The 13106-nt window shown below is 29.2% G+C and overlaps 1 protein-coding gene across 1 annotated transcript; it reads left to right on the plus strand.

Annotated features, from left to right (window-relative positions):
- The first annotated feature begins 6855 nt into the window (after nt 1-6855).
- Nucleotides 6856-11492, plus strand: LOC134829648 (platelet glycoprotein V). The gene is made up of 5 exons (XM_063842839.1): nt 6856-7393; nt 8448-9903; nt 9954-10065; nt 10118-10361; nt 10744-11492. Exons 1-5 carry the CDS (start codon nt 7217-7219, stop codon nt 11311-11313), a joined length of 2559 nt encoding a protein of 852 aa, XP_063698909.1. The 5' UTR covers nt 6856-7216; the 3' UTR covers nt 11314-11492.
- The last annotated feature ends 1614 nt before the right edge of the window (nt 11493-13106 follow it).

Consider the following 13106-nt stretch of genomic DNA (forward strand, 5'->3'; position numbering starts at 1 on the left):
ATTTTCATAATTTAAAAGAAAATAAATATTTTTAAGGAATTTTAATGATTTAATAAATAATTATTTATAAATTTATTTAGGCCGTTCCAGATATTAAAAAATAAAAAATAATTAAAAATTATAATTTTTAAAAATTTTCTTTTGTTGAAAAAATAATTAAAAAAAATAAATATTTTTAAAAATTTGAAATTTTGGAAAATTTTAATGATTAAATAATTATTTATAAATTTATTTAATTAAAAATTTTAAATTAAATTTTAATTTAATATATTTACTATTTATAATTAAATTTATTAAATTAGGCCGCTCCAATTTTTTTTTGAAATTTTTGTCACATGCCGAAACCCAATGGGGCGAAATAAATAAAAATAAATTTTCATCAAAAATGACCGTTTTTGGTCTATTTTCATAATTTTTCAAGAGATTTTCAAAAATTTTTTTAATTTTGTTAAACTTTTGTATAAAAATGATATTTTTACAAGAATTTTCTTATATGATTTTTTTTTCTAAAATCGTTAAACTTATGTTTTAATTTTTTTTTTATAAAAAAATATTTTTTTATTTTTTAGTGAAAACAACGAATTTATTGATCAACGGTTAAAAATTTATTGAATATTTGACATTTTGTATGAAAAAGTTCGAAAAAAAAACTGGAGCGGTCTTATTTATATTTTTTTTTCTATTTTTTCGGATTTTTTTTAGATTTTAAATAATATTATTATTACTTTTTTTTCAATTTCATTAATTTTTTTACAATTTTTAATGCATAAAAAAATTAAAACAAAAAACTCCTAAAAATTATTGAAATTATTATTTAAGTTAGTTTGCTTTGTAATTAAAATGCTCAAAATTCAATTTTCTACAATTTTTTCTTTTTTATAATATAAAAAAAAAACAAAAAATAAAAATATTTTACAAATAATAATTTTAAATTAAATAAAATAAGAAAAAATTAAAAGAAAAATTGAATGAATTCATTTTTTAATTTTCTATGATTTTTTTATATTTTTAATAATTAATTTTAATGAAATTATTTTTTATTACTTTTTTCTATTAATTTTTTATAAATTGCAGAAGGAATATTTTTTGATTTTAAAACTTAAAAGTAAATTAAATTAATTTAATTAAAAAAATAATTTCCTCATCAAATTTTTTTTCTTCTCAAACAAGACAAAAAAAATTCCTAAAAATTGAAACATCCTCACAAAACAATTTAAAACAGTAACCAATCAATTTTGCAAAATTTTTCAAGAGGAACCACTTGAAAATATTTTTTTTTATTTTCAACCAAAAATTTAATTGACTCTGTAAATGTTTTCGTAGATTGCCAGTACTGATAAATAAATATCTATCGGAAGTCAAAACACCAACCACATTCACATTCACGAAGAACATATGAAAAATATCAATCGCCCCTAAAATAAATTTCTCTCCGCATCAAAACAAATATTTAACTTTAATACCCTAATTCTCATCAAATATCATCCTAATTTTTCCGATCTATAAAAAGGACATCAAAGTACATCATCAAAAAAAAAAAATTATTATATTTTTTTTACATACGCCTCCACTTCATCCTCTTTAGCGTTTCGTCAACGTAATTCGCAATATACTTAATAAACGTTGGGATTTTTGTCATCATCATATACATAAATAAATTATTAGTAATTATTATGATACCTTTTTGATGACCGACCGCATCATTAGAGATATGAGAAAAATAAACAGGGGGAACGCATCAAATATATTTAAGTGAATGAATTGAAATGATGATAGGATTAGTCAAGTAAATACTCGTTGTCGATGTTCGTCTTATACAACGGCATTTAATTTTCCTCGAAGGAGTTCCAATCTTGCTTGTTCTACAAATTTTACTCCAACTTGTATCAATTTCGCCATAGAGCCCCATACACATACGCGTGCCGTACGTCGTTCGTACGAAAGTTCCTCACACCACAAGCGACGCTTTTTCCTTCGGCAATTCGGATAATGTTCGGATCAACTGCGTACGAGACGTGCATTATCCCGTATTTGAGACGATTTATAAGGAAAACTCGTCCGTACAGCAGGGAAAATCATAAAATAAAATGGGAGGGACTTGTGACGAAAGTTTTTTGCTCGTTGTACATAACAAAAAAAAGTTTTTGCACGAATCGCAAGCAAAAAAAAAATGTAAAAGAAGAAATGGAGAAGATGCAATTTGCTGCTATGCAGTCTTTGAGAGATATTGCATAAAATTCCCATTAAAAAATATTCTAATTAGTAAACTTTTATTGCTACTCTTCACGTTTAATTAAACAAAAGGAAAAGTTTTCGCCCAAAAGAATTGAAAGCTTGAATATCTTTGCGTTCAAACAACTTTTTTGCATGACTTGGAGAGCACTTTTTGATATCAATATTTCTTAATGTTTGTCATTTTGCCTTTTCTTCTTCGTCTTTCTCTAATAAACTCGGCGAAGAAGATAAAACAGCGGCCGACGGCAATTTTCCATCAGATTGTTTTCGTTTAAAAAACTTTTTTTTCTTAAATTAGGCGCAAATTGAGAGTAAACTTTTATGATAATTTGATTAAACTTTTCTAAATTTTTCATTAAAATAAATTGCGATTGGAATTACGTGATTAATGCGAGATTTTTACCAAAGTTGTCATAATAATAATAGCAAGGACATTATTTTTTAAATGTTTTTATGAAAAATAATGCGCTCCGTGATTAATTTTTGATACGGAATCACCCCTCGGGAAAGCGGGACGTTGGCGAACACACAGAAACGAACAAGCGACGTTTGTATTGAATACATCTTAATCCTTTTTAATGCGATACTCATCAAAAAATATTTCTTTCATTTTTTTTCTCATTCTCTTTTTGCTCTCTACTGCGCTCTATTTGGAATAACTTATTTCTCTAAGCCGGAGGAATTAAAAGAATTTTCTTTTAAAATTGTGATTTGGGGGATTAATGCAGAAAGAGAACGAGAATTTTTTTTTTGTTCTTTTTTTTAATCCTCCGTGAACGGAACGAAGAGCACTTGAAATAAGCGATTTTTTGGGTATTTGATTGCCGGCGACGCACTTGATGGGATTTTGGCGTCGTTAAGGTCATAGGATGTCTTGGAAACGGGAGTTGGTGCGTTCGGAAGACAATGTCATTAATTTTTGATGCTTTTTTTTGTTCACATTGTCTGGAGTGGCATCAAGGAAATTTATTCAAAATTAAATTAAGATGGTTTTTGGACGTTGGAGAAATTTTTTTGCGGAGTTTGATTGTTATTGTAAGTAAATTTGTCTATTTTAAAAAAATTTTTAGGTCACTGATTGATTTTAGAAATCGATAAATTGAATTTTATGTTATTTTGTTTTGATTTTTGAACAAAGTTTTTTTTTTAATATGTATTTTGAAAAAATTTATTCAAATTTAAGACTTTTTATTGATTTTTCACAATTATATTTTTTTTAGAAGCGCGTATAATTTTTGAAAAGTAAAAACTATTTTTGATTTGAAATTTTTGATGCGTTTCTAGAAAAATTTAGTCTAAAAAGGGAAATTTTTCATTTCAAATATCGAATTTTGACAAAAAAAAATGAATTTTTGGACTCAAAACGGAATAATTTATACAAAAAATTAAATGAAATAGGTATCTAAAATTTAAAAAATTTTGCTTCTACATAATTCAATATTTTCTTCTCTGAAATTACTTTCGGTAAATTTAGAACAAATTTTTAAATCATTTTTAGAGAATTATTCAAAAATTTTATTAAAATTTGCAGTATAATAATAATTTTTATTCATATTTTGGAATTTAATAACTTTGATTTTTTTTTTCAAAAAATTTGGTTAATTTAAATTTCTTGATTTACAAAAATTTGAACCAAAAAATAATTTTGTTAAAAAATAAATCACCTAAAATTTAACAATTTTTTTCTTATTTTAGTGATATCATCAAAATTTTTAAAACCAAATTTTAAGCTTCTTGAAGGGTCAAAATTTAGATATTTTTTTCATCAAAATTCATATTTAATTTGTAGAAATTTTTTTAAATAATTTTAATAAAGAAAAAAAATATAAAAACCTGAGGATTTTTTTTTAAAGAATTTTTAAAAATTATAATTTTTTTTTTAAATTTTTTTTTGAATTTAAATCAAAATTAGGATCCTTAAAACTCATTTCTTTCTTCAAAAATTTCTAAAAAAGCGCCCTGTCCTGCAAAAAAAAAAACTTCAATTTCTCAAGAAACAGCGCATATTTATCTTTAACTGCATGCACTTCAACTAATTGCCTCGAAGGTACTTTCAAATATGTAATTTATTTAAAAGACAAGAAAAATGTTGTAAAACTTTGCACATTAATTATGATTTGAAACTATTTCGCGCGCCACTCTCTTCCCTTCATGTCACTCGATAAAAGGTCCCACGATCGTTCTTTTCACAAAAAAGTAATTACTCCCAGAAAAAAACCTTTAAAATTTTGCTAATTTTCCAAAAATAATGCTAATTTTGTCGTCGCTCTTATTATGAATAAATCACGAGACAATGAAGAGATCTTGCTATTTAAATGATGGCAGAAATGTCGCGTCACATTTAAATTTCTGCTCTGCGGATGCATAAACATTAAAACAACTCAACGCAACACAAAAAACATTCACATGTCATGGGGTGTCACATTTAAGCTCATTTCCCAGACTTTTCTCACCTTTTCCCTCGTTTTCGTCGCTGTCGTCGTCGTCGTCGTCGTCGTTGTGGCATATTCCGAAAATTCCTCACATATTCACACACACAAAAAAAAAATAAATAAAATAAAATTTAAACATATTCGGTGTGTTGCACTTCAATTAAGCTCAATATAAATTCATGAAGACGCGATGCTTTTGTTCTTTCTTCCCTCGCACCGCTTCTCTTTCGAGTCGTAGTCGTAGTCGTCGTCGTTCGGTGGAAAAAAGGATTTAAATCTGCTTGCTTGACAAAAAGATTTTCCTCCCGTATGAAGAAGGGAAGTATTTTATAATGTCTTTGTTTTGTCGTCTTTATTTTTCAAAATAAACAGAGACTACTGTTGTTGTCGTTGTGTTGTATTGTGACGAGGCTTGTTAGAGATTAGACTGTCGAAGCGTATCTTATCTAGATCCTCTCTTTTTAATACTTCTTTACCTGTAGCTCGTTCGTTCGTCGTACGTGCTCAACGGATTGAAAAGGGGTGATATTTACCCATTAAGAGGTTATTTTAATCCCTTGCTTTGAAAAAAAAATGGATTAATCTAACCTCTTAAGGGATTAATTGAATCCATTAAGGGTTGAAGGATAGATCTGACATCCTTTGGAATTGATCATCTAAAATTCCCTTAAAAGGTAAGTTTTTAACTCTATAGAAGTTAAATTAAATCCATTGAGAGATTTATGAATCTTTTCTTGAGGTCACAAGATCTTTTAAGAGGTCAAATTAATCCCTTGAGAGTTATTTCAATCCCTTTTGATGTTAAAAAAGAATTAAATAGTAAGGATTGAAATATCTTTTCAAGGGATTAATATAACCTCTCAAAGAGTTAAAATAATCTCTAAAGGGACAAATTCAATTCCTTATTTTCAAATAGTAGTTATTCTAACCTTATAGGGCTAAATTTAATCCATTAACGCTTGAGGAAGTAATCTGACCTCCTTTGAACTTAATTTTCAGCAGACCTCAGAAATAAATCCTTTAGGGAGGTTAACTTAATTCCTCTAGAAGTTATTTTATTCCCTTTAGATGTTAAAGTAGACTCTTGTGAGGCTAAAAACGAAGAATCAATAGATTAAAATTTGTTTTTATTTTTAGGTTAGGTTCACAAGGGAATATAAAAGCCTTCCGAGGAATTCATTTTACATCTCAAGGGATTAAAAAATTATCTTTTTAGTAGCTTACTTAATCCTCTATTTTTCCCTAATGGAAAAAAATTGTGTCGCGGATGTTGTTAAATCAAATGAAGGGAAGATTGTACTAATCGCAGAAGATTTAACTACGAAAGAATGGATCTACTGATTGAATACTCAGTTCGACAATGAAGTCACTATTTTATCTCATTTACTTCTGGATAATCTCATAGAATGCATTGTTCTGGTACAATTTAGAACGAATCCTTACAAGAATTTTTAATGCAACTTCGTGTAAGATACAAGGGGCTATCAACATATATTTATCCATTTCTGGATCAGCAATATTACTAAATACGAACCCAAACTACAGATCATTATGAGGCTCATAAGATTCCGCACCGATGTAAAAACATTTAAATATATGTATTAAAAATAATGGATGTTAGGACTTAATCTAATTTCCTAATTACCTAAGAAGAACAAGTGGCAAAAATCAAAAAAAGTAAAATTCATTCTTTTGAAAAAAAAAAGTTTATCATAAAATCAACTGCAAAATTTTCATATTCACAGGTCTGAAATAAAGTTTATTAGTTGAGAAAATTAAATGATATCAAGGGCACCCATGGAATAAAATAATTAGAATAAAAAAAATTGAAGTACAATTAAGTACAAGAATTAGAAACCTCTCAAAAGATTAATTTAACTCTTTCAGGTTTTAAAATAACCTCTTTAGGGATTACAGTAAATTTAAGGAGTTAAGAGAACCTTTTGAACAGGTTTTTTGGACTGTACATTTTAAAGGAGGTCAAATTGATCTCTTGACTTAAAAGATTAGATTTAATCCTTATCCTAAATTAGAGATTAAATTAACACCTTAAGCCAAGGTGTAAATATAACCTCTTTTCAATCCGTAGCGCACCTTATCTTATCAACGTGCGGTGAGTGATAAGATTTAACTTTTTTCCGTTTATCGTTTGAAATTTGTCGAGTAAAAGCAGTTTGAACGGGATTGTTGTCGTCGTAACAACTCTTTTTTCCGTTTGTTTTTACAAAGTTTTATTTATGTCTTTCGTCCCCAATTCCGGACCAAATCCTTTAAATTCTAATGGCAAAAACGTCTTAAATCCGGTTAAAGAGTGAAATAATCCGCAAAAATTACTTTCTTCGGTCCATCTTTCGGCTCCCATAAAAAAAAATAGTTTTACGGAAAAATCTTATCTTATCTCTCACACACACGAGCTTTGGCCTAATAATTTATGAGTCACTAGCCCACATAACGACATGTTAAAGCCAAAACATTAAAATAATAAAGTAGAGAATGAAAGTGAATTCACGCAGCAAGAATTAATTTATTCAGTGACTAGTGACACAAAAATGAGGAAAATTTACATTTTCTTAGTGACGACGACGACGTTGTTGTTGGGAATTATTCAGCAGACAGTCGGGTACTCGTGCCCCGTGGAGTGTCAATGTACCATAGATGTCCATGACTTTTTCGTCGATTGTTCGAATCGGGGATTAACGGAGTTGCCGTCGTTCGACTACACAAAAGTGAGAAGAGTCTTTTGTTGAATTTTTGATTAATGGTATATTTTTTGAAAAGTCGCATAAATTGTTGTGTTTTCTTATCGGGACGAAATTAACGAGTTTAGAGGAAATAATCTCTTTTCTTGTGCGAAAACACTCGTTTTGAGTTTTGGGACATTTGTCGTGTTGAGACAATACTTTTTGATACATTAATACTTAATGGAGGAGATTATGCGAAGGATTTTAAAGAAAAAGGACGGCTTTTATTTTGATAGAGCGAATTTGAATATTCAAAGAGACGGTTTTGAATAAAATTTTGATAATTAGAGGATTTAAGAAAATTTAAGATAATGCACTTTGAAATGTTTTCAAGATGTTTAATTGAGATTACGCCATAAATTTAATGTTTTGACATTCAAATTTGGCGGAAAAAATTATTTTGACATTTAAAATTTTTTATTCCGGTACAATTTTTGAGCTAAAATTTAATTTTTTGAAGCTAAGATTTTATTTTTAAGCTTAAAAATTATTTTTTGAGCTAGAAACTTTATTTTTTCAGCATAATTCTGAAATACGGCTAGTGACTCAAACTTTATAATTTTTTAGAATTAAAATGAATAAAATTTTACAAAATTATAATTTTAGAGATTTTTTTTTTAAATTTTAATTTAATTTGCTAAATTCAGAATATTAAATTAATTAAAAATTAATGTTTTACGAAGAAAATTAATTAAAATTGTAATTTTTGGTCTTTATATGAGCCCTTATGATTTAAAAAAGTTAAAAGTTCGAGCAAAAACTTGTTCAAAAAAAAATTAATTAGAGTATTTTTTGAACAAAATTAAACTTTTTGAACAGCAAAATGGCTTAAAATTGTAAAATTTACCTAAAATGTCACTTTTATCAAATATTAACCGCCAATTTTTTGAAAAAATTCACAGCAACTGGATATTTCTAGCACAAAATTTCCTTTTCAGAACATTTTCTTCAAAAATTTTATTAAAATTTTTAACTTTTCGACGAATTTTTCAGCTAAAATCAACTTTTTATAATTTTTTGACCAATATTTCCTCCACAGGTTCACTACCTGGACCTCTCGTACAACAAATTCACCAAATTCCCTCTCGCCCTGCGACGCTTGGAAGGTCTTGACTATTTGGACATCTCCTACAACTACATCCATCATCTCCCAAAAGACGCGTTAAATGGCCTCAACTCCCTCAAAGTGCTCGATTTAAGTTTCAACAACATCACAAACTGGGCCGACATCAATCCAAACTTTGTCTTATTACCGGCTGTGGAGCTACACAAATTATCTCTTGCTGGCAATCAACTCTCATCAATGACGAGTTTCGATGAAAATTTACTCTTGATCAGCAAAAGTCTCGCATTTTTGGACTTGAGCAAGAACCAAATCTCAAAAATCACCGGCGACTACATCTTTGGCGGGCTCAAAAGACTCGAAAAGGTCAGTTTTCGCGGAAATCCGGTTGTAATGATGACAGATTTGGTCTCTGACAGTTTGGAGGAAGTTGATTTGAGCAATTGCAAGTTGGAAAATCTCGCGCCAACGACTTTTGTGAAGCTGGGAAAGTTAAAAACGTTGAATTTGAGTCATAATTCACGACTTACCTTGAACGAAGTGTCTTCCATGTCAGTTAACAAGCTTGATGTGTCGTTTTGTAACATGGATAAAATCATTTTGGAAGGATTTCCGAACCTAACAAGTGCTTTTTTGGGTTATAACATGCTAAATTACCTCAGTAGAGACCTTTTTATGTACAATCCACGCTTGGAAGTCGTTGATTTCACCGCAAATTCCATTTCTCACGTCAATGTTGACGTCTTCAAGCAAGTTCCGAACCTTCGAGAGCTCGATCTTTCGTATAATTCCATCTCCAACATCGATCGGGACTTGTTCAAAGCTAATCCGCAGCTCCTGTCACTCAATTTGGCGCAAAATTTCTTCCAAAAATTCATCAGAATCGGCTCCAAGTCACTTTTTAAGCTTAATGTGAGTGGCTGTGAGATCACCCATTTGGAACGTGACACAATCGGAGCTCTTCCACGTCTCAACGAACTCGATCTCTCGCATAATTTACTCTCCGAACTGCCACCGTACCTCCAATCGACCAGTTTACAAAATCTCCATTTGCAAAATAATCGCTTGATGAAAATTACGAATTTGACATTTTACCACGTGCCGGAATTAACGAAGCTAAATTTGGCGGGAAATCGTTTAACGAGCACTTTGCGACGAGATATGTTCTCGCAAAATAGATTTTTGCAGAAAATGCGTCTCGGCGACAATCCCTGGATTTGTGACTGTTCCAAACCGGAATTTTTCGATTTTTATCAATTTTTGACAGAACCTCCGGTGAAAATAAGCGATCGGAATAACGTTAAATGCTCAAGTCCCGAAGATGCGTATGGCCAATATTGGGAAACTGCGTGTTTTATGAAATGGTACCCGAACGATCGGAAATTTGGGTTAACGGAGAGGATTTGGATTGCAGTAATGGTGGCTGTGATAGGTAAATTTAATGTTTTAATTAAAATTTTTACTAAAAATAATTAATTTTAGTATGCACCGGCTTATATTGTCTCTATAAAACCATTCAACGAGGAATAAAAGGACGAGAATTGACCCGGAGAGAACGTGAAAGACAAGAAAATATTTCAGAAGCGGAAGAAATGTGAGTTAAATTTGATAAAAAATGATTTTTAATTCATTTTTGGTCCTTTTAGTGCCCGTCAAGCTCGAATTCGGATGCAGCAAGAGGCCTTATTGAATGCTCCAGACCCGAGAGATCATAATCCGCCCGGGTATGAAGAGGCAATTCGCATGCCAAAACCAATTTTTGCCTCTTTGGATGAACTTTCGACACGTCGAAGTAGGAGAAAACGTCGCGCTCGGAAACAGGACGGAGATGAGGAGCAAGAAGAGGTCACGGAAACATCTCTCAGGGGGCATCGTTTTCGCAGTGAAGAGGTATTTTCCTAAAATTTGAATGAAAAAAAATTATTTAGGTTAAAATTTTAATCAAAAAATGTTAAAATTTTCTCTTAACTAATTTTTAAAACAGTTTTTTAAAAAGAAAATTGGTACATTTTTGATAATTTTTTTTTCTTAATGAACAAAATTTCCTTTAAAATCAGTTCAAAAGCCAATATTATCTTAAATTTTCAATTTTTTAATGAAATTCTATCGATTTTTGATGAAAAATATCAAAATTTTTTAATTTTAAAGTTCAAAAAAATTAAATTCTTAAAAATATACTTAAAAAAAATCATGATTTTTTTTAAATTTAAGAAATTTAAAATTTTTTTGTCTGTTTTTTCGACAAAATTTAATAAAATTATTTTTTTCGTAGGTTCTTTCACCTCGCATGTCCCGTCTCCCGCCCCGCATGCACCCCTTCGAGATGGAAGCCTTGGAACGGACTCGAGAACTTGAAGATATCATCAATTTCATTCCCCGACCCTTGGATGAAATCGAAGAATTCCGTCAATTTGACAGCCAAACCGCCTCGCCATACACCAAACGTCGCGGCGAAGACCACCGACGGGCATCTCCCTTCAACAGACGTGACCAAAATCGCGCCAATAAACACAAAGCCAACAAAATTGCGTCACTCGAGGAGCTCCATCCCGATTCCGGGTCGATTGAAGTCATCATTCGAGAACCGTCGGTGGATACGTTGCCCGGCCCGAGCATGACACAAGATGCCAGCAAATGCCTTGAAGACGAAATCCGTAATTTAGACGAGCAATTAGAAGCTCTTGAAGCGGAAAGCAAAAAACAACAACTGATGGGGGAGGGTATTAGCATCCAAACACTGCCAAGCACGCAAAGCAGTAGCAACAATGACATTGAAGTCATAGGCAGCGAAGACATCGTCGCAGTGGACGTCGTCGCTACGGACAATAAAAATAAACGATAAGCCTTCGTAAAAATTATATTTCTTCTCCATTAATTTAACGTTAATTCTGGAAAATTTATTTTACTTTTTCCAGTCGCTTCGCTTTATAATAAATATTAGTTGGTAATAAACGTTTTAATTACATCGCCGCCTTGCCACTGTGGAAAATTCCTGTTTCGCAAAAAATATTCGAATTTAATTCTAATAATAGTCCAAAATTTTGATAAAATCAGGAATGAATGAGAATTTTATGGAAATTAAAAATAAATATTTTCGAAATTTTGAAAAAAATTTCTTTTAATTTTATTTTTTTTTTTTTAAGGCCAAAAATTAAAAAAATTTAAAAAAAGTTTTTTTTTTTTAAATTTAAAAAAAAAAAAATAATTTTTTTATTTTTTTTGATTCATTTTCATAAATTTTTTTATACAAAAAAAAAAATTTATTTTTAAAAATTTTAAAATTTTTTTTAAAAATTTTTTCATTTTTTTGAAATTTTTTTTTCAAATTTTTTAAAAATTACTTTATTTTAGTTTTGAAAAAATAAAAAAATTTTATTTTTGGCTTAAAAATCTTAAAATTTTTTATTTTTTTTTTTCAATTTTTAAAAATTTATTTTTTTTAAATCAATTTTTTATTTAATTAAAAAATTATTATTTAATTATTTAATTAAAAATTGCTAAAATTTTGTCATAAAAAAAATTTTTTTTTTTTTTTCAAAAAGTTTTTTTAAAAAATTTTTTTTGAAATATTTTTTTTTTTTTATTTTTTTTTTTCTTTTAAAAAATACAAATTTGAAAATTTTTTTTTAAAAACGCGCTAAAAAACCTTTTAAAAAAATTTTGTTTATAAAATTTTATTTTTGGCAAAAATCTCAAAAGAAGAGTTTTTTTCAGAAAAATATTTAAAAGTTCAAAAAAAAAATATTTTTTTTTTAATTTTTTTTTTTCAGTTATAATTTTAAAATTTTCATATTTTATGACTTTAAGATATTTTTATTTTAATCTTTAATCAAGAATTATAAATAATTTTTTTACTCTCAAAAGTCTCAAAAAAATTAATTTTTTAAAAGTAAAATAGAAAAAAAATCCCGATGTCTCTTATGAATTTTTAAACATGCGAAACACAAATTTTCCACATCGCCTCAACGATTCGTTACACTCACTTTCCTCCCTCCTTCTGCTTTGGTTTGTTTTTCACGCCGCTTTAATTACGAGAACCAAATAAAAAAAAATAAATGACGATAAATAATAATTAAAGCATAGCGTGATCAAATCTCGGCTACTTTTTCTCTCCACGATGCCAAACACTGATGGTGTTGCGAGATTCCTGCATCCCTTTCGGAAGACAATCGCATTACTTCTTAACTAGTTTCGTTGCGTTGATGTGTGTGAGCCGCTTTAATTGTGGTTTCTGCCACACAAAAAGTACCGAAAACACAATCGATGGAAATATTTTCACATGTCTTAGATTTCTTGTTTGGTTTCATGCATGCATAAGACGTTTTTCGGCACAGAGAGAGAGATATTAAGATATTTATTTAGAACACTCAACTTCCTCATATTTTATCATCATGAGATTTTCTTTCGTTACAGAAAAACCTTTTTTTTTCATTAAGTCTTTCTTCATTTCTTCTCGTTTTTCGAGAATTTCACTAAACAACTGACAGGGAGAGGCCACAAGACATTTTTAATCTTATTGTGGGTGAATACATTAAGATTGTGTCAAACGGAGACGTTATCGATAAATGCAATCAGCTCCTCTTTTTTTTCTCTCTCTATTAAATAAAATAATAATTTTTTGTCTATGGAAGCATT

Source organism: Culicoides brevitarsis, chromosome 2 (assembly GCF_036172545.1).
Source record: "Culicoides brevitarsis isolate CSIRO-B50_1 chromosome 2, AGI_CSIRO_Cbre_v1, whole genome shotgun sequence".
Lineage (NCBI taxonomy): Eukaryota > Metazoa > Arthropoda > Insecta > Diptera > Ceratopogonidae > Culicoides > Culicoides brevitarsis.

Bases quoted from the DNA above. Each gene is read 5' to 3' on its own strand.
- LOC134829648 (XM_063842839.1), top strand. From the start codon at position 7,217: ATGAGGAAAATTTACATTTTCTTAGTGACGACGACGACGTTGTTGTTG. The intron at 7,394-8,447 runs GTGAGAAGAGTC...TTTCCTCCACAG, and splicing joins CGTCGTTCGACTACACAAAA to GTTCACTACCTGGACCTCTC. The intron at 10,362-10,743 runs GTATTTTCCTAA...TTTTTTTCGTAG, and splicing joins ATCGTTTTCGCAGTGAAGAG to GTTCTTTCACCTCGCATGTC.